Source organism: Theropithecus gelada, chromosome 2 (genome assembly GCF_003255815.1).
Source record: "Theropithecus gelada isolate Dixy chromosome 2, Tgel_1.0, whole genome shotgun sequence".
NCBI classification, from domain to species: domain Eukaryota; kingdom Metazoa; phylum Chordata; class Mammalia; order Primates; family Cercopithecidae; genus Theropithecus; species Theropithecus gelada.
In genome coordinates, this window is record NC_037669.1 from 171,750,926 (window position 1) to 171,773,273 (window position 22,348).

Genomic DNA, 22,348 nt, shown 5'->3' on the forward strand with positions numbered 1-22,348 from the left:
GTGTGTGTGTATGTGTGAGTGTGTGTGTGTGTATATATATATTTATTTTCTTCTTCTTTTTTTTTTTTTTTTTTTTGAGACAGTGTCTCATTCTGTCACCCAGGCTGGAGTGCAGTAACATAATCTTAGCTCACTGCAACCTCAGCCTCCCAGGTGATTCTCCAGCCTCAGCCTCCAGAGACCAGACTGCAGGCGTGCACCACCAACACCCAGCTAATTTTTGTATTTTTAGTAGAGATGAGGTTTCACCATGTTGACCAGGCTGGTCTCAAATTCCTGGCCTCAAGCAATCTGCCTACCTTGGCCTCCCAAAGTGCTGGGATTGCAGGTGAAAGCCACCATGCCCAGCCCTAAGTATCTATATTAACTCTTTTGATGTTCGTCACAAATTTGTGTGCTAAGTCCTATTATTTTCTCATTTTAAAATCAGAAAGCTGAGATTCAAGTTGAGATTTTACTCTTTGCCTCTAATAGAAACTTGATTACTATGGTTTGTTTCCTTGAATAAGACTCTCCTCTTTATTTGCAAGGTGTGAATTCACAAAGCAATGTGCTGACCAACTGTAATCAAACACACCAGAACTGATGCAGCAGACTGTTTATCAGAATTGTTTATCAGAATGTCTGTAATTTGACACATTTTGAATTCATAACTTTTCCAAAGTGTGGTTATCTTGACTTCGAAAGAAAGCACATGTATAAATAGCAATTTTCCCCATAATGTAATATTTGTACCAATGAAGTTAAACTACTTTAAACATAATTTCCTACCCAAACACATAAGCAGCTAAGAAACATTACTGCTCATGTATTACCAGCCAGCCTATCAAGATAATACTGCTCTGTTTCCTTACAAACTTTCCTTCCCCTGTCTTTATCCTGGGGACTGGCTACCATAATTTCACTTGAGAGATCACACCATCACCTTCTACCATATAGAAAACCAAATCATGCTCCAATTATTAGAATGCTGTAATTGTTTAAATATTAATCATTGAAAAGTATTATTTCTCAATAGTTCCATGGCTTACATTCTTTGCTACAATTGCTTATAAACTCTCCCATAAATTCAAATGAGTGCTATTGGCTTTCAAGATGATCCTTGAAGAAGCCGTAAACCTATATCAGTGGTGCTACTAATTATCAGATTGTCCTTTGAATTCTTCTTGTTTTTTAATTGCCTTTGTAGCAATTAAAAGTATTAGTTTTGGGGGGGAGGTGGTAAGTCTTCATCCTTAAGATATATTTGCTTTAAAAAATAATTTCAGAAGAAAGTGTAGTCAGTAGGGGCAGAGAAGATTTGGAATCAAAAATTGAATTACAAATATAAAGTCATGAAATTATTATCTTTATATAGTTAATGACTTTATTTGTCCAGTTATAACATAGATCTGCAAATTTCAGCAACTAAATATAATAAAGATTTATTTCTCACTAATGTCATCATCCAGTGCAGGCTGGTAGGAAGGCTCTACTCCATACAACTATTCAGGGACCCAAGCTTCTTCCCAGTAGAGGCTCTGATATCTTCTAGGTCCTCGGAGTTCTGTATTGAACCTTCTGCATTCAGTCAGCAATAGAGAGAAGACAGAGCCTGAGAAATTCTGTAGGAGATTTGGGGGACTAGGCCTGGAAGTGGAAGACATCATCACATCACCCATGTTCTACCGGCCAGAACTCAGTCTTATGCCCCCAGCTAGTTGCAGAAGAAGTTGGGAAATACTCTTTGGCTGTGTAAGTGAAAAGAAAAGAAAATGGTATTTGTTGAGAATATAGCAATGTCTCTGCCACATTTCCTCTAGTGATGATTTCTCCCAAGAAAAGTGTTCCAAAGTGTCTTTGTTGTTGTTGTTGTTGTTGTTTTGTTTGTTTGTTTTGAGATGGAGTTTTGCTTCTGTTGCCCATGCTAGAGTGCAACGGTGCAGTCTCAGCTCACCGCAGCCTCCACCTCCTGGGTTCAAGCAATTCTCCTGCCTCAGCCTCATGAGTAGCTGGGATTACAAGCATGCATCACCACACCTAGCTAATTTTGTATTTTTAGTAGGGACGGGGTTTCTCCATGTTGGTCAGGCTGGTCTCAAACTCTTGACCTCAGGTGATCCACCTGCCTCAGCCTCCCAAAGTGCTGGGATTACAGACGTGAGCCACCCCGCCTAGCCCAAAACTGTCTTGAGTAATAGCGTCATCTGAATAAGTTGTAAGTCACATACTATGACTGTCTGGAAGGAAAAGTGCGACTTGGAAATATATTCTGGTTGACTTCTTACATGATCGTATACCTTTTACCCATATTGCACACATGGCTTCATTCAGATGAATGAAGCAAAACAGTTTTATCTTCTTTGATCTCTGTCATCTTTTAGAGGTTTTTCTGACAACAAAAAAGGGGGCAGGTCTCAGAATGGGAGTGGAGGCCACATAGCCGAGCTGCCAGAATTAGGGAGAAGAAAGCATTGGAATTAATTAAAATGTCATTTCCTAATGTGAAGAGGCCAAATTCCAGTATTCAAATGAGGATAAGCTTTAATTTTTCTTCTAGGTACTGACACCCCCAACACCCACAAAGAGAAAAAGGGAGATAATTCAGACACATCTTTATTTTGGGGGAAGAGGATACTACTCATTCTTTCTTCTCCCAAGTATCTTGAAAACCACAGGCTAATTAAGACAGTAAAGGAAATTCTTGAGTGCAAAAAGTTTAAAAACCAAAACACGGAGATTTGATTTTTTTGTTTCAGCTTCTCTCTCTAAACTCACACATTGGTGCAAGAACCCTGTCATTCTTTCCTGTACCTGTTTAACTGTCTCCATCATATCTATTTCAGATGAAATAGCTCTATCATATATTATCTCTAGGCTCTGGCAGTTTTCAGGACAGCTCCAAGGCTACAGATAAATAAATGACCTTACATAATTTCCACATGGCAAAGTAGAGAAAACAAAATAGCCAAATGCACATTTTAAATACTTTTTCAGGAATGGCTGTACTTTCCCAATAAAATTACCACACTCTTACCTTTCCTCTTGACATGACTTGGACCCCTGGCTGCTTCTAGAACCCACGCCTTTTATAGAACTGACATCATGTGGCTTTGTCTCTGCTGCAGCATTGCAGGGAGTTTTCGTAGCCAGCAGTGAGCATCTTCAAGTTGCTCTCACTACCCAACACCACACTTTGGATTTTCCCCTATGTGTGAAAAACAACAACAACAAAAATCCTGGCTACTGAATCCAGAAGAAATAAGTTGTCAGTATTTGTGGCTCATGCTCTTGATTATGTCCTTTGAGGTTCAGCATGGGTTGATGTATTAGTTTTTTATTGTTGTGATAACAAATTGCTACAAGCTTAAAATAGAAATGTATTATCTTATAGCTTTGGAGGTCAGAGGTCCAAAATCAGCTTCCCTGAGCTAAAGTCAAGGTGCTGCCAGGGTTCGTTCTTTCAGAAGGATCTGTAGGGAGAACTTGTTTCCTTGCCCTTTTCAGCTTCTAGTGGTTGCCCCATAGTCCTTGGTCTTTGGCCCATTCCTCACCTTCAAAGCATATCACCCCAAATTCTGCTTCCATCACATCACCATCTCCTCTTCTATAATCAAATCTCCCTTTGCCTCCCTCTTGTAAGAATCCCTGTAATTACACTGGGCTACCAGATAATCCAGTATCATCTCCTTTTTTTTTTTTTTTCCTTTTTGTTGGAGACAGAGTCTTGCTCCATCACCCAGGCTGGAGTGCAGTGGCCCAATCTCAGCTCACTGCAACCTCTGCTTCCTGGGTTCAAGTGATTCTCCTGCCTCAGCCTCCCGAGTAGCTGGGATTACAGGCACCTGCCACCACGCCCATTTTATTATTATTGTTGTTGTTATTGTATTTTGAATAGAGACGGGGTTTCGCTGTGTTGGCCAGGTTGGTCTCAAACTCCTGACCTCAAGTGATTTCCTGCCTCAGTCTCCAAAAGTGCTGGGATTACAGGTGTGAGCTACCACAGCTGGCTGATGGCAAGATTCTTAACTTTAATTACATTACGAAGTCCTTTTGCCATATGAGGTAATGTTCCCCGGTTCTGGGAATTAGAACATGGACACTGTGGGGGCCATTCTGCTGTCTACTGTTGCTAACTCTGTTTCACAGAGGGCTAGCTCCATGTGCTTTTAATGTTAATGTAGGATTATAAATTAATGATACTTCTGCTTCTCCATACTTTCATCATGGTCTCCACTGGCTCATAAATGTAAAACACTCATCATTCTCTTCCACCATTTTTCCTTCCCACTTTTCTTAGTACATATTCTTGTGCATATCTCTTTGCAGAGCTAGTTTTGTGTATCTTATTCACTTATTTTTTCCAAAATGTTGAATATATTTTAAATAACAGATGCAAGTTCATAACAAAATATCTTCTAGATATTCCCTGAAGATAAATATGGGAAGGGGCCCATGGAATGTATGCATGGTGAGGACCAAGATCTAACCCTGGCAGAGCCCCATGGATATGAGAACCTTCCAGGGAAAGAGGCTGTATGGTACCCATAGGAAGGCTAGACTCTGTGTCCAGGGTACAGAGACCAAGACAGACAGACACACAGGACAATCTGGCCTCACACTTTTGGCATATATCAGCAGAACCTGTGTGGACTGAGGCCTGAGAACCCAACCCCAGGGATGGGTGTGTGGGTTGGTTTGTGTGTGTGTATGTGTGTGTGTGTGTGTATGTATGTATGTACCTATTTTTTTATTTTTATTTTTTAGAGACAAGAGTCTCCCTCCGTCACTTAGGCTGAAGTGCAGTGGTGTGATCATAGCTCAGTCAGCCTCAACCTCCTGGGGTCAATCAGTCCTCCCCCATCAACCTCCCAAGTAGCTAAGACTATAGGCAAGCACCACCATGCCTGGCTAAATTTTTTATTTTTATTTTTGTAGAAACAGGGTCTTGCTATGTTGCCCAAGCTGGCTTCAAACTCCTGGTCTCAAGTAATCCTCCTGGCTTGGCCTCTCAAAATGCTAGGATTACAGGCACAAACCACACACCCAGCCATTCTTTTTAAATTATCAAGATATAATTCAAATAATAACAACACTCACCATTTTAAGATGCACAATTCAGTAGTTCTTCATATAGTCACAAATTAGTTCACCATCATCACAATCTAATTCCAGAATATTTTGACCACTCTAAAAAGGAACTCCACACACACCAGCAGTCACCCTCTATTCTTTCCTCCCCCTAGCACCTGACAACTACTCATCTATTTTCTGTCTCAAGATTTGCCTACTTTAGAATTTCATATAAACGGAATCATATAATATGTGGCCTTTTATGTCTGGGTTATTTCCTGTAGCATCATGTTTTCAAGGTTCATCCACAATCACTACTTCATTCCCTTTTTATGGTCAATCAATATAATTTTGTATACATGGACCATATTTTGTTTATTCATCAATTAATGGACACTTGGATTGTTTTCACTGTATGGATATTGTGAATAATGCTGCTATAAACATTTGTGTACAAGGTTTTATGTGGACATGTTTTCAATTCCCTTGACTATATACACCCAGAAGTGAAATTACTGGGTTATGTGGTAGTTCCGTGTTTAACTTTTTGAGGACCCGCCAAACTGTTCTCTAAAGTGGCTGAAACATTTGACATTCTCACCAGCAACGTTAAAGCATTTCAATGTCTGCATATCTCTCTGTTGCAAAACCTTGAGAGAGGGAGAAAACCGTAACAGTAAGCTGAATTTCCTATTATGTGTCAGGATAAGGATTTAGAGTCCAATCAAATTTGGTTTAAATAAAATACAGACACTAGACATTTCTTCCACACCTGAAGAAAAGTTATTTGTGGTGTGGTGGCTCACGCCTGTAATCCCAGCACTTTGGGCGGCTGAGGTGAACAGATTGCTTGAATCCAGGAGTTTGAGACCAGCCTGGGCAACATAGGGAAACCCTGTCTCTGTAAAAAAATGAAACATTAGCTGGGCATGGTGGCAATTTCCCTGTAGTTCCAGCTGCTCAGGAGGCTGAGGCAGGAAGATTGCTTGAGCCTGGGAGGGTGAGGCTACAGTGAGCCAAGATCATGCCACTGCACACCAGCCTGAGCAGAATAAGACCCTATCTCAAAAAAAAAAAAATATTTGGTCTTGCCTTCCTTATGAAAATATCATAATTCTAATGTGCTTTCTGACATTTTTCCACATCAAGGAACACAGAAATTAATATTCGCATGGCCCTTGGTGGTCAGTAAAGAGTCTGCTAAGGGATGGACTCATTGAGTCAAGGGCCCCATTCTTTCACTCTCAGGCCCCACCAAGCCACTAGAGACCGGGGAGACGAAAGTCACAGGCATACCTCTAATCCATTTTCGGGAACACCAATTAGAAAACTCAATTTTACTAAATTCAGTTGTGATGTTTCTTTTGACCTCAAGAGGTAAAGGTGGTGGGGAATGAAAAGAGCATGGAATAGGAGAAGACCTGAGTATGGGAACTGCCCTGGCCATAGGCCTTGTTCTCAAAGGAACTAACTGTGTGTCACACAGTATCCAAAATGGGTACCGATTCCTCTCCAAGGGGTTGAGTATGGTAGATGAAGAATAGACCAAGCTACAATGAGTGCAGACAGAGGTGGTAGGTCAGGGTTGTGTGGTGACAGTCCCAGACTGGCTGCCTGGCTTGACATAAAAATGCAGATCCTAGAAGCATGAAGATACAGTCTGGCCACTGGGGAGAAGGTAGCTGGAAAGAACTAGGTATTATATCTTTGACCTCAGCCGGAAGGTAGTAGGGGTGAGTGTTGGAGGATGGTCAAGGATCTCACCTAAGAAATTGATGAGAGTGGGTCCAGATATCACCCATGGCCCAATGGATATTGAGCAGCAAGACTATTAGAGATCCTGATTGCCATTATAGGAAGCTCCTAAGGTGCGCCAAACCTGCTTCATACAGGTGGGAAGGCCAGCGTTAGTGCTGAGGAAGCATGGGCAACCCATGTGTTCAGTGACCTGACATTCTGTGGCAACTCGGACAGTCCTGACCTGTGGAACTATGTGGCCATCTCATTTATTGGACCACAAATAACTCAAATGGACCTTGAAAATTCTTGCTTTTTTGTTGTCTTGACTTTTAAATTCAAATGAATGAAATTGTTAAAAATATATTTATGGCTAGACCTCCTTTTCTAGAATAGATATACCCCTCAAAATTATAGATATGTTGTAATATTTAAATATTAAATACTTATTTAAATCTGCTACTTTGGGGACCCTGTTATGGTTTTAATTACGTGAATTTTTCTTTTATAAAATGAATAAATGTTCCATAGACTTATTTTCAAATAAAAGTGGATATGCATACATACTGAGTTTGACTATAGCAAGTATGCTGTGACTGTTTTTAACTCTCTATCATAAATTATAAACTACAACAGTCCAGGAATCTCAGCTGTGTCCCTGTCTTGTTCTTTCCAGCACTGTGTCATTCATGAATGAATGCTTCCTAATCCCACTCAACCTATCAGGCTTAATCTCAATGTGAAGGTCAACCTTCAGTCATGGTCTGTAATCACAGTCAACTGAAGATTGTGCACCTTACTCTCTTAAAAGGGGCAGTTAAGTACTGGGTTAGTATGGTCCTTCTGGGATCTAAGGCCTAGAGAGATAATTTTGGAGTTTGTTTTAAGGAAGAAGAAAGAAAAAATACAAACCAGTTTCAATGGTTAAAGACACCGGCCTCACAATGTCTAGAATGCTGTTCACTAAAGCCTCACTCAGAAGCACAGTTGTAGCTATTGTGACTCGTTTTGTCTGTTTTTATCAGTACCTTGCTTCTCTGTTCTCTCTCATGTCTCTTGTTTACACGTGGTTTCTCTAGTCTCATGGCTTCTGCCACCTTGCTTCTCTGTATACATTTCCATCTCTATGCCCGTCTTCTCTGTGTGTCTTTCTTGGTGTCTTAGGCATTCAAAACCAATCAGCAGCAAGGCTCTGATAGGACAGATGGGTCAACATCCAATGTGAAGAGTCCCACTGGGCACACTACTACTTCTACGCTGTCTCACAGGCTTCTGCCAGCCTGTAGATCTTGTAGATAACTGAATTTTCCTTGAGAACCAAATCCTAGGCCAGTCATTCTGCTTGGCTTGGGAGGATTCCATAATATGTAGCATGGAAACTATTGTACAAGGAGTTGCCTACCACCGCTTTTCTCAAAACCAAGCAATGGTACCAGCAGACCTTTAGTCCAATACATCTACACCTTATGTTTGGGAATCTACATGAAAAGAGCTTAGGTGAAGCCTGACTTCAGCATGTGTGTGCAATGCTAGGAGATGTAACAACTTTGGGTTGAATGACTCCCTAAAAACCCCTATTTACATTACTGCTCTCATAGTTTACAGAAGTAAAATCTTAGTGTTTTATACATTGTAACATATGTGCATTTCTGCCTATTGTTTTTTCTGAAAGTCATATTTGAACTTTGTTTCTTTAGCAGACGGAATCTTACATATTTTTTTAAATGGCCTAAAAAGAAATACAAGGACATTTCTTTATAAGCTTCTTAAAAAAGATTTTACTGTATCAAATGACCCCTCCTGATGCAGAGGAAGCTATTTAGATTTCATCCTTCCTCACTTGGTGGTCTAAGACTCCTTTGACTGCGTTATTTCCTCTAAATTACTCTCTTCTTTCTCCTTTATTCCCAAATTAAAAGGAAGTAAGAAATGCCTCTTTTTTGGCCAAATTCAAGTTTTTCCATTGTGGCTTCTCTTTAAGTTGAGAGTAATTTTATCAGCAATATTTATGATGAGGATGCTGAATATACGAGAGGTTGCAAAACCACCAGGCATGCAAAACTGACTTCTTTACATCCATGTTTCTTTCCTATCAAGAACAGCAGCAAAAGCAACTGACAGGATTTGTGCTGAGCCTGGCATTTTTGCTGAAAACAGGTATTTGGCTGAATGCATTTGAGACATTTTAAGTGGCATTACCTGGAACCAATCTCTTAAATAGGGAGGTTTGAACTAAAATACATTGGGAAAAAATGGCAATATATATGTAGTGCCTGTCAAAGCAAAGATTTCCCCACACCAAGTTCTAAATCAGCCAGAGAAGTACAAAAGAATTTGTTGTACTGTGTCACAAGACATTTTAAAAATCTCTTTTTCACTTATTTCTGTTTTTTATGTTAGCCACATCAGCCATGGTGTGAGTAAATTGCAGCCAGAGGAAATGGATACATTTTCTCCAAAAATCTTGTCTGTTTTGTTGCTTGGATCACTCTTGAAGGCAGCACGATGTAAAACTAACGCTTCTCACCATGTCAAAGTGTTTAGCTCCTGTGTCTCAAGGCCAACTCCAATAACCGTCCTGTCTCCAAGGTAAAGTCTTCAAGAAAGCACATATCAAGACATCAATGTGTTAAGTGGCATTTCACATTATCCACTATATTTGCAGATGTGTGTCTAAGGCAAGCCAAATCCCATCTTTATTTTATTTATATTTGTAGAAGCATTTGACACAGCCCCATGGCATGTCCATAATGGCAGGTCAAATCTCACTTTTTTATTGTTCAGTTTCAGATTGGTGCTGTTACTGCCTTTCTCTTGCCACAAGGGAATACCAATTTAGGTATTGATTTAATCTTGTCTCAGCTGTGGTCTTGAGTGAAACGTTTCCTCATGGTTAAATTATTATTTAACTCCCTCTTCAGAGAAGACATTTAGAGCTGAAAAGGTTAAGGAATCATCCAGTGTAGATTTCCCAAACTTATTTGACCACAGAGCTCTTGTTTTTAAACTTAATGAACATCCAGTGAAATATAATTGATTAAAAGACATGCACTTTTTCCTGTTCTCAAATCTTCACTAAAATGACAAGAGATGTAAAAAGTATAAATCATCAAAGGTAACAAGAACATGAGTGATGCTAATCACTGACAAGAGATGGCACCAACTTTTTTGGAAGATGGAGAGCAAATGTGCAGTGTCAAATAAATGAACAAAGTACTGAAAGCAGATTGCTGTGTCTAAAGAAGAAGATGAAAAGGGGATGCAAGGAGATACTAGCTGTGGAATCTTGGCCAGTCCCAGAGAGCAGAGGCACCAGCTATCCTGAAACAAGGAAGTGATGATTGAAAGGAAAATTGGTTGTTGTTCCAAGTAAGCAGAAGATAAATTCACTCCTCTACCAATTTTATCTTGATTATAGTCACCCATCCCTGGTAAGAAAGGTAAATCTACTCTTTGAAGAAACTAAAGCGGAGGGGTTACTGAGTTCTAGATACCAAGCATGAATATACCATAAGGTGGTAATGGTTGACTGAAAACTGAAGACAGACGTGAAAGGCCACTTACTTATTTCATAGTAAGTCTACCAGCAGCCCCAGCCTCATTCCTCCATTCAAATACTAGAGTCTTTCATAAGGTTTTTTCTTTCCACCCTACCCTGGGCAGATGCTTACAGGATTGCTCAATGGAGTTATCCAAGAGTCCCAAATAAAAAGCCCATAAATCTGACATTTGGGGAGTCCCACAATGAAATAAATGTAACAGTTATATAACTTTTTATGAAATTCACTCATTTGACAAGGTTCAGCCATGAGAACAATTTGCAATAAACTTCCTCTTTTGAATATGAATGGACAGACTAGAGAATTTGGCAGACAATACAAATGAGAAATACATCTAATGTTAATGGAAATAAAACAAAAAAAGTGAAGAGAAAGAGTCAATAATATAGTAAGCAGAATAAAACACTGAAAAGAACATTTCTCTTTTATTTTTATTTTTCTTTTTTGAGATGGAGTGTTGCTCTGTTGCCCAGGCTGGAATGCAGTGGCACAATTTTGACTCACTGCAACCTCCACCCCCCAGGTTCAAGCAATTGATTCTCCTGCCTCAGCCTCCCAACTAGCTGGGATTATAGGCAGGTGCCACCATGCCTGGCTAATTTTTTGTATTTTTAGTAGAGACAGGGTTTCACCAGATTGGCCAGGCTATTCTCAAACTCGTGATCTCAAGTGATCCACCTGCCTCAGCCTCTCAAAGTGCTGGGTTTACAGGCTTGAGAAACCACACCCCACCTAGAACTGTTCTTAATATCCTAAAAAAAATCAGAAAATACATGGCAGTCATGACAAAGAACAATGTATAAATAAGAAAAGACAAGAAAAACTCTTAGATGTTAAAAATGTGTTACCACAAATGTAAAAATCAATAGAGTAATTGGAAGTTAAAGGTGAGGGTATCTTCCAGAAAGGAGAACAAATGGATGAAGTGGAAATAGAAAATATAGAGAATCAATTCTGAATGTCTACCATCTAAATAAGATTTCCAAATGGAGACAGCAAAACAGAAGTTAAGGAAGATATTAGCAAAGGAAGCGTAAAATAAAATGTTTCCTAACAGGACTTGAGTCAGCAGATTGAATACATTTACCAAGTGCATAACACAATAAAGCAAAGAAAGGGATCCTTGGGATTAAAGAGAAGAGTACAAGAAATGGAAGAATTTCACACACAGGATCAGAAATCTGAATAATACTGGACTTTTCCAAAGCAATGTAAAAAGCTTGGGGAAATGGCACAACATACTTAAAATTCTGTTTAAAAAAAATGACTTCTAATCCACAATTTTATACCTAGCCAAACTGCTAAACATATGTGAAGTGCAACATAAAAATACTGTAATTCATGCAGAGTCTCAAAAAATTTACCTCCCACATAACATCCTTCAGAAAACTCTTAGGAAAAAAGCTACCCAACTGAAGAAAGCCAGAAAAGAAAGACATGAGTTTCAGGAAATGGGGATTCCGAAAAAAGAGAGAAGCAATAATAGAAAGTCCTAGTCTGACATCAGTGCATGGGGGCTGGGAAAGAAGCCAATCAGCCCTGGAGCAGGAGGAACGTCTCCAATTGTGGAATTCATCTATCACATGACATGTCAGACAAAATTGTTAGAGATTTAGAAAAGAATTATTCACAGATACAAAGAAGACTAATCAAATTATGTAAATAAAGCTGTTAGCTCCAGGAAAAAAAAAAACAGTTTTATAAGAAAACTATAAATGCAGTATATCACGTAACTCAACTGTAACAATATTTATCTGGTCATAATGTAAATATAATGTAAATGATTTTTATTTTTAAAATTGTGATAAAATTATGTTGGGAGTAAGAGGAGAAAGAGGTTTCTGTGTGTGAGCAATAGTTTAAGAGAGTTATATTTATAGTAGGAATCAAGAGATAAAAAAACATTTTGACTTGGCACGGTGACTCATACCTGTAATCCCAGCACTTTGGGATGCTGAGGCAGGAAGATCACTGGAGTCCAGGAGTTCGAGACCAGCCTGGGCAACATAGCAAAACCACGTCTCTACAGAAAATACAAAAATTGGCTGGGCGTGGTGACACACACCTATAGTTCTAGCTACTCTGGAGACTGAGGTGGAAAGACTGCTTGTGCTCAGGTGGTTGAGGCTGCAGTGAACTGTGATTGTGCTGCTGCACTCAGGCCTGGGTGACAGAGCGACACCTTGTTTCAAAAAAAAAAAAAAAAAAAGAAAGAAATTGAAGTACTTGCTTCTGAGGGGAACTCAAGAATGGGAAGGATAGAGAGCTGTTATTCTTTATCAGTCTCAAGCGGGGGTCAGCAAAGCATGGTCCATGGGTCAAATTCATCAGGCTGCCTGTTTTTATAAATAATGCTTTATTGGAATACAGCCACACCAAATCATGTATGGATTCTCTGTGGCTGCTTTTGTGCCAAATCAGTTGCTACAACAGGAGAGTCGAGGAGTAGTGACAGAGACTGTATGAACTGCAGTCTCAAATACTCACTTTCTGGCTCTTTACAGAAGAAGTTTGCCAACCTCATGTCTAGAGCTGTGGCTCTCAAATGTTAGCTGCATCGGAGTCTTCCGGAGGGCTTGTTAGAACGCAGGTGAGGGATGGCTTTTTCCAGAGTTTCTGATTCCGTAGGTCTCTCAGGTGGGGCCTGGAAAATTTGCATTTTTAACCAGTTTGCTGGTGATGCTCATGTTGCCAGCTGAGGGACCCGCTTTGAGAATCACTGATCTAAAGAAACTATTTGACTTTTAAAAATCATGTTGTAAGTATTATGTTTATCAAATAAATTTGAATTGTTGAGTAGTATAAGGTTGGAAACTTACATGCAAATTTGAGCTACACTTAATGCAAAAACGACCTCTGGTGAATGAAATGTAACAGAAAGTCACTCAAATGTTACTTTAAAAATGTTTTCGTAGAACCAAAATCATAAACTAGAGAAAAATTATATACATATGTGTGGAGAAAAATAGAAAAATAAATTATTTGATTAATAAGATATCATAGACACAGGCATAAATATTAAGATTTGCAGAGATTACCAAGGCCCCACCACTAAATGTGCCTGTATGATTCAGGTGGTCAGTGAGGAAACCAATCATGCTTCCTCCTGTCTAGCATCTTGTTTATCAAAGGCTGATTATTGCATAACAGTATCAACTATGCAAACAATTATTTTAATCTTTTTTTTTTTCACTTATTTTCTAGAAAATGCAGTTTGAGAAACGTGACATAAAGCCTACTTCTCTTCACTTGACCCCTTTTACAGAATCTGAAACTGATACCCATAGAATCTCTTGTCTGGTAGATCCAAGACCTCCTAACCCAGTCCCTACTTCCTTCCTCTCTTCCTACCAGCTCCTTTTTGCTTTGCCTGAGGTGGTGAAGGAAAGAACCCCAGATGAGCCCAAACTCAAATCAAGCTTAAAGAAAAAAGAGCGCTGCTAATCCTTTTTTCTAAAAGCCTGAAACAAAATTCTCTGCTTCCAGGAATAGCCTTAATCAGTCACATATGTGAACATAGACCCAGTGACTGCTCAGACAATTTTCCACCAACCTAATGTCGGGATTTTCTCGACACATTGATTTTTTTTTTTTTTGGCCTATTATCAGTATAAGTAGTTAAAAAAGAAAACAAAAAAAAAAATCCCAGACATGACACCAGACCTCTCCACCAGACAGGCAAGATGCTGACAATCTGCAGTGTTTGAAGGCAAAGAGAAATGAAAGGATTATTGAGGGTGGAATAATGGTTTTTTTCCCAACCAGTCCCTGGTTGGTTAAAAAAACAAAACAAACAAACAGCTTTAAAAATCAGAATTGTGCCCTGCGGGGGTGGGTTTGCTGAACTGTCAGCTCCACCAGTTAATGAGGTAGTTTGTCAAATGGAGATAGAAAGACCATTTATAACAATGCTGTGCTTTGTGTGTGATTTAAAAATCAAATTGAGTGGAAACTCAGCAAATACTAAATGGTATTGTTTATTTTCTAATTAATTTGCTACAAACTGCAAAATAAAGCTATTGAATATATTGGATAATGTATGCTTTTAAGAAGAAAAAGCATCAAAAGCACCTCTGAGATAAAAAGGATTCAGAGGCTGTTTACTTTCTTTTCATCAGAGAAACAAGTTGTAGTTTGAAAGTTTGAAAAAGGCATTGATATTTTGGGGGGGATTTTTAGAGTTAGTGTGTTGTATAAGCCAACCGGCAACGTCATCTCCTTTGTAAGTTTAGCAGAGTACTAGGGGGCCTGGGACCATATGGTCTCACTGTTGACACTGTTCGTTTTTAATATTAATAGGCCAGGGATTCAAGGCCCTGGGGCAGATGTCATCTAAGTGAGGACAGAAGCAAACATCACAACTGCTCACTGAGTTTTCCCACTGTAGAGTACAACCAGCATAACATTGGCGTTCAAAATACATAAGCTTAGGTTGGCAGAGGGGCAAGAGCAGAGAAGGTGATTGAAATTCCGGCTTACCGAGGGCTTACTCTGTGACATTGGGGGAAATTCATTGAAACTCCCTGAGACTTACTCTTCTCATCTGGAAAATAAAAAAATATCTGCCTTAAAAGGGTTAGAGCTTATAGTGAGGTGCCTCACATGTGGTAAATAGTCAGTGAAAATTATATTTGACTAGAACATTGTGGGGTTTGTAAGAAACAAACTGACTCACTTCACAAACTGAAGTCAAGAAGCCTTAATGAGTGATTGTTCTCAACCTTACCCAGATCCTTTGTTTTCTTCCTTCCTTCAAGGATATAAGCTTTAGTCCTAATATTCTTTTGCTGGGATTACTATAATATAGTCTCCCTGCCCTAACCCCAAAACCTCTCGTCTATTCCAGCAAGCTTGTTGTGAGAAGCATATTATTTTGACATAACAAATATGTTAACGTTAATAGAAACTTTTACTGTTTACTATTTACCTCTTGTTTACTATATACCAGGCACTGTTGTTCTGTTGTATTACCTCATTTAATCCTCACAATACCATTCTGAAGTAAATTCTATTATTCTTATTTTATAGGGAAAAAATTACGTATTGAAAGGACAAATAATTGCCTGAGAGGCACAATTATTTGAGCTGGACAGACTGGCTCTACAATCATGCTCTTAACAACTACTCTATTCTGGCCTTGAAGTACTCTTGTTTTGTGCCACATGAATCTTTTTATTTTTTTCGTGCCACGTGAATACATTCAGAGGTTGCCATTCAGTGGGCAGAGTTTGGGAGCTTCTAATTAATATTGGTTATCAGGGCTAAGGTGAGGCTGTGAAGTTTACATCCAGCCTACTCTAGAATTTAAGCTGCTTCTATTCCCAGTCTCAAGGAATCCTAGGTGTTGAGCATCTCTGGATTGTCCTTCATGAATCATGGGGCAGTTTATGCTTCTTTCACAATATGACCTTAATCAAGAGTTGTTAAAACTAGCAACTCAGTGAGGGCAGAAATCACATTAGTGTTCTTTGGCACTATATATATCTCCAGTTCCTACATTAGCGCCTGGCACATAATAGTGAGATTTGATTGGTGAGTAGGTGATTGGATAGACAGACAAATGGGTCAACAAATGGATGGATGGATGGATGGATGGATGGATGGGTGCACAACTGTGAAAGATGTTGATAATAAAGAAGTAATACATAATGTTTTACTCTCTCATTAGGTTATAGTTTCTCCCATAATTTTATTTATCTTGGCTATATGACTCCAAATAGCCACAATAAAATCCAAAGTTATTCATATAAAAGAAGTAAAATTTGAAAGCATATCAGTTAGAATAGCATTAAATAGTTTCCCTAAAAAAGCAAAAAAAAAAATTTCATTCATTCAACTAATACATACTCAGGGTCTCTCCTTTGTCAGGTACTCTTCTAGGAGCTTAAAGCATAACTGTTAACAAAAACAGTCTGCCCTCCTGGTGAGTGCATGCTAATGGGGGAGACAGACAAAAACAAACACTCCCACATGTAATATATCAAGTTGTTTAACTGCCATGGAGAAAAATTTAGCAGAGTGATACAGCGAAATAACAAAGGAGTGGAGGGTTTTGCTATTTAATATCAGATGGTCAGTTATTTTTAAATTGTGTAAAAGTTGTAGTCTATGTTAGAATGTGAGAAAAGGGGGAAGTAGTAACTGTAGGAAGACAAGGAATTAGGAGACCTGGATTAGTATTGGAAATGTTTTGTATAATAACTTGATAAAGAGGGAGAGATTTTTTCTTTGCGATATATACCTATGTTTTTCATTTTTTTCTTACAGAATTAACAGCTCTGAAATTTGAAGGTGCTAGTGTCTCCCCGGTCTTGAACTGAGAAGCTGAACGAAGAAAGCATCCTTCCTGTAATCAGTGTAACAAAATGAGAGGCGGAAAAATCGTGCTGGGAAGAAACAAGGTCATCAATTGAACCATCTTGACTTTGGCCCAGAACACAGCTCAGCCTCAACTCCTGCAGTGCATTTACCTCCCTCACTTTCGTGCAAGACCTGGAGTGATGTATTCCTGCTCCAGAGCACCTTTCTTTCTGTGAGGCCCGAAACATGACCACTAGCGGCCACGCATGTCCGGTCCCAGCAGTGAATGGACACATGACTCACTATCCAGCCACACCCTATCCATTACTTTTTCCACCTGTCATCGGAGGACTTTCCCTGCCTCCCCTCCATGGCCTTCATGGACATCCGCCTCCGAGTGGGTGCAGCACCCCATCACCAGCAAGTAAGTCCTGCTGGATTTGCTCTCTTTTCTCTTGGTTGATTGGATGAAGGGACCTGAGAAAACAGGATGGTTGGTATCCTGGGCAATTTCTCATTTCGTTGGCTGCCGGTTTCTTTTGGTCTTGAATTCTACTTTTAGTTCTCTGGAAAGAGATATGATTTGAAACTAGATAAGTGGCAAATTTTAGAATTCAGCCCGTTCAAGGCTGCTTTGGTATTTTGCTCTATTTCATAAAATGCAAACACAAAACGTAATGAGCATATGGGGTAAACAACTGTGGTCAATACCTAAAGAAATTGGCCATGTAATAAATAATGGAAGCAGTGAATTAGTAGATGATACCATAAAAATCATTAATGACAATACTGGAGTTAAAATCTATTTTGGTTGTGAGATCTCCTTTGAATCTTACACTTATTTCCTGTGTACAAATGATATCTGTAATTGTTCTCGACTTCCCATAGACCTTTGCTACCAATTCCTATCACATTAAGCTTTTTTAGTGTCCTGGACACCTTTTGTTTCTGTACTAGCTATTTCTTATCCCAGATCTTCCCTTAAATTTTCTGTATAAGGTACTATAAAATAAAAATAGTCAAAGTTAGAATTCTCCAAGACTGATATGACTTCCATATTGAAACATCTATATTGTGCAATTTTTAGAAAGTTCTGCCTGTTTAAAGACAAACTGTGGTAGCCAGCGAGCTTTTCCACCTGTTAATAACAACTTACTTGGTTTAGCATCTGGAGGTGAAAAGGCATATTGATTTAACAACAGGCATCCACAGCATGTTCTCCAAGTTCTTTCTGGCTCATAGAGCAACAGGAGCTCTTTGTAACTCTTCCTGGTGATTGTTTTGCATTTTGCTTCGCTTTAAGGACTTCCCCCAAACATTAGCGTGGTATCATTGGGATAACACCTTAATCTTTCTATAGTGTGCTCTTTGTGCCTTCACTCATTCCTTCTACTACACCCTTAGCTCACTGAAAGCAGGGAGCTTGTTCTACCTACGTAGAATCCCTGGTGCAGTGCCTTCAAAAATAGTAGGGGATGGATGTTTGGATGGACAGACAGACTGACAGATAGGCAAACAGATGACGGATTTTCACTTCTGGGATGTTGATTGCAATCGTAGTGCTCTATCATTCCTGATAAACAGTGACTTGATTTGCTGATGGCTCTTTCCTTCTGTGTTTTGAATTTCTGGCTTGATCCTATGACCCTAATGTCTCTGGAATTGCCTAAAACCCTTCTCCCATGCTTCTGAAGTTCAAACTGAAAGTTGAAGCAGCCAAAGTGGCTTACTGACTATCCAGAGAAATGGACATGGTACCAGCACTCAAAATATCTTGCTGACACAAGTGCTGTTTCAAATCATGTTCACCCAATATGCAAATGATGTAATGAGATTACTTTTAGCTAGCAAATGAGGAGGTCTAAATGATTGATAAAGTCATTAAAATTTCACCTATGAGCCTCTAATTCCATTGCTCAACTGGCCTGATAGCACATTTTAACAGGTTTCTTTCCTGAGATCAGAAGCATATTTTGTAGATGTAGCCAAGAAATTGAGATATGAGTAGGATTCCCATGCTGAATGATCAAATTGAGCAGATTGAGACTCTAAGGCAGTCTGAAACCTCTAGGTTCCCAAAAGCAACTCTGGGCTTTAGGCTTCTTTGGCTACTGATTTATTTTTATTTTTATTTTTATTTTTATTTATCTTTCACTGATTTATTTTTTTGAGATGATATCTCTCTCTGTCACCAGACCAGAGTGCAGTGGTATGATCTTGGCTCACTACAACCTCCACCTTCTGGGTTCAAGTGATTCTTCTGCCTCAGCCTCCTGAGTAGCTGGGACTACGGGCACGCACCACCACACCCAGCTAATTTTTGTATTTTTAGTAGATACGTGGATTCACCATGTTGGCCAGAATAGTCTCAATCTCTTGACCTCGTGATCTGCCCACCTCAGCCTCCCAAAGTGCTGTGAGCCACCGCACCTGGTCTTGGCTACTACTGATTTTAAGGAAAATGTGGAGCATATTAAATGGAAGAGTGGTTGAGATATATCATATCTAAGCCTCTTTTCCACTCAAAATACAAGGTAATTATTTTTATTTCACAGTTACTAATAAAGTACAAGATGCCATTACTATTAGATTGAACTATAATGCAGTTGTCATTTTCTAGATCAAAACTGGTGATATATAGATTCAACCTTTGGAAAGAAAAGGTTTGAAGTTCAAAAAAAAAGGATAAATAATTGATGACTTTTTCTTGAGGGCCTTGTAAGCAGAGTGCTAAGTAACTGCACCTTGAAATGTGTTTGGAGAAGGGGCAGAAAAAGGACTAGGTACAGAAAGTTCAGGCTGGAAACATCAAAGATGACTTACTTCATACCCTAATACCTTGTTTTATTATTTCTTGCCACAGTCGAAGCACATGAAAGCTGCTCAGATGGAAATGATTAGAAGAAGCCACTGTGAATATGACTCTGTTAGTTGGCCCTCAAAGGAGGAATTGTCTTTGTTAAAGCCCATGTTTTCAAAAGTTCCTAGAAAAGGATAAAGTCTTGAAAATTACCCACAGACTTGGCTAAAAATAAATTTAGGGTTTTGTCCATGTACTGAGATTAGTAGGAAAGTAGCCAAATTCCGTAAAGACTCAATAACTAGCAACACACATACTTGGGTGGAAAAGCTGACCAATGTGGAATCAAAAGGGAACAAACATAATGGAGAATGACTGTAAAGAGATTCATGTCGTTGAACTGTAGGACTTACTGATATCTCTTTTGTTATCTGTACGTGTCTTGATTCTGTAGCTCACTAGAAAGAATAAATTCTCCTGCCCCTGTAGTGAGGGTCTGTCAGCACTAAGTAATTGTAAAGGCTCAAGAATTCTCTACCTCAAAAGCAAGTAAGAACAATTTCCATAGCAGCTACTGAAGTTATACCTGCTCCTCACCCTTCCTTCATTCACTTCTGACTCTGGTCAGCCTTATCTCCTAGACCTGAACCTGAGCTCTGCATGTTGAACTTCTCTAAGCCTACGGCACAATGACTCCATTCCCACACGTAAACATGTCCTTGATGTTATATCTACTTTGCAGTCATTTAACCTCTCCGAATTTCTGTTCTATCAACTATGTTATTTATAGGACAGCTTTTTACTATATATCTAAATCTTTTAAGAATGAAGGTGGAGTCTACGTTAGGAAGGAAACTTGTACTATAAAGGGGTGAAATCAGGTCATCCCCAAAATCTTTTCAACTCTAATAGGCAATGATTTCACATAACTCAGGTTTCTCCTGGTCCACATGCCATTTGCAGGGGTGGGCCCTGTTCTTTTGCAGTGTGGAATACTTGGCTATTGGTATGATCATTTGTGACCTCTGGCAATTCAGAGGGGAAGATGTGGCCACTTTTCAGAAGGTCTGTTCTCAAGAGCTTTCTACCTTAAAGAAGAAAATATATTTGCAGAAGAGAACTTGAAAGCATCTTCTGTGTGTACACATTCTGACTTAATTTTTACAGTATAGAGTCTCTCTAAGCTTAGAACACAGGAAACATATGAAAAAAGGGGGAGTTAAAATATGTAATAAGAAAAACTACCATGCATTGAGCACATCCTGGATTACCCACAGAGCATTTAGTGTATGCCATTCTTAGTCTTTTTAATAGCCTCTACGTCACTGCCAGGACATTACAGAAGTTCCATTTTACAGATAAAGACCAGGAGGCTTAGAGAGAGTAAAGAGCTTACATAACCAGTTAATGTTGGAGTCAAATTCCACATCCAGACCTCGAGACCCCAGAGTGCATGCCTTTCCCAGTGTTTTGGGCAATGAGGCCAGTATAATCCCTTGGAAAATTCACGGCCCAACTGTGGACATCTTTTTTCCACGATGTTCCAGAGAGTCCTTGGAGATGATGGATATTTAAAGGACCTTGCATCCTCTTTAATTTAATCAACTACTGTGGAAGCCACGATCGGTTTTCATCACAATGGAGATTTGAAAGGGTGCCACCGCAGTGCCTTTGATAAGCATGACTTCCAATGGGAGAAGAGCCTGATATGCTATGCCAGGGAACACTCAAAATATTATGTGGTAGGGCTCTCTGTGAGAGTTGGACAACTGTCTGTCTGTCTCTCTTTATGTTCCTTTCATGGCTGCTTGTTCTGTTTTATTGCTGCACATGTGCTTTTTATAGGTTGTTGCAAGCTGGAAAATATTGTTAAGTGTTTTGGCTTCAGAACCTCTCTCAGAATGATCTTAGTTTAACTCCAGCATCTTAAAATGCGAATTCTTTTCCCTCGCTTCTTTAATGATCAGAAAGTGCTCTCCTGTCAAAATCACAAAATAGGATATTTGCTTAAAAAATCCCAACCTTCTGGAGAGACAGGCTGTGCAATCTCAGAATTACCAATGACAGAACATAAAATGAGTCTTGTTTCTATTTTTTGTCTTAAACTAAGAAGAGCCTTGTTACCTAGCTTGTCTAAAGCGGGTGTGCTCACAGATTGAATTTCCTTCTTACATGTTAGGGACAATTGGCTCAGAGGTGTGGATCCTGTTTTAGATATATGCAGATTGATGGCAAGTAAATCCAACTCATTAATTTCTACCGTCACCTTTTACTCCGTAGTCTTGTCTTCTTCCTGTTGAGTTATATTTGTCCTTAAACTGACACAATGACTCTACTGGACAGGAATCACATTTGATTTTAAGATATCAGGGACTTAATATATTGCTGGTATTTTGTGAAAGTCAAACATAATAGTGTTGTTTATATCTGTGTATCCTTACATTGTTAAACCAAATAAAAATAAGTGAAAGTAAGACACTTCTTGGGAATTTGAGTTATAATAGTTTTGCCCATTTCACCTGCCTTTGATCATTGGCTTAGGGGGATCAAAGGCTTTGAATGTTTGCGAAATAGAGTTTATACTGTTGACATAATGGAACTATTTTAGTGGACTTTCTTAGGCCCAGAGTCATGTGTGTATTATTTTAAGAGACCATTCCTTAAAGGTGAACAGGTATTGATTACTTCAGTGCCTCTCTTCCCCCAAACTACAAGAATCTTTGTGTCTTTTTGGTGTTTCTACAATTTCCCCAGACTCTGATTGAGTATAACATGTATTGGCCGGGCGCGGTGGCTCAAGCCTGTAATCCCAGCACTTTGGGAGGCCGAGACGGGCGGATCACGAGGTCAGGAGATCGAGACCATCCTGGCTAACACGGTGAAACCCCGTCTCTACTAA

General features: G+C 39.2%; 1 protein-coding gene across 1 annotated transcript in view; it reads left to right on the forward strand.

Annotated features, from left to right (window-relative positions):
• The window catches only part of RARB (retinoic acid receptor beta), a 767,875-nt gene that overhangs the window by 331,461 nt on the left and 414,066 nt on the right, over positions 1–22,348 (forward strand). Inside the window, exon 4 of the mRNA XM_025374723.1 lies at positions 16,617–17,073. Within this exon, the coding sequence (XP_025230508.1) occupies positions 16,896–17,073 (178 nt within the window). The 5' untranslated portion in view covers positions 16,617–16,895. The remainder of the gene's footprint in view (positions 1–16,616; positions 17,074–22,348) is intronic.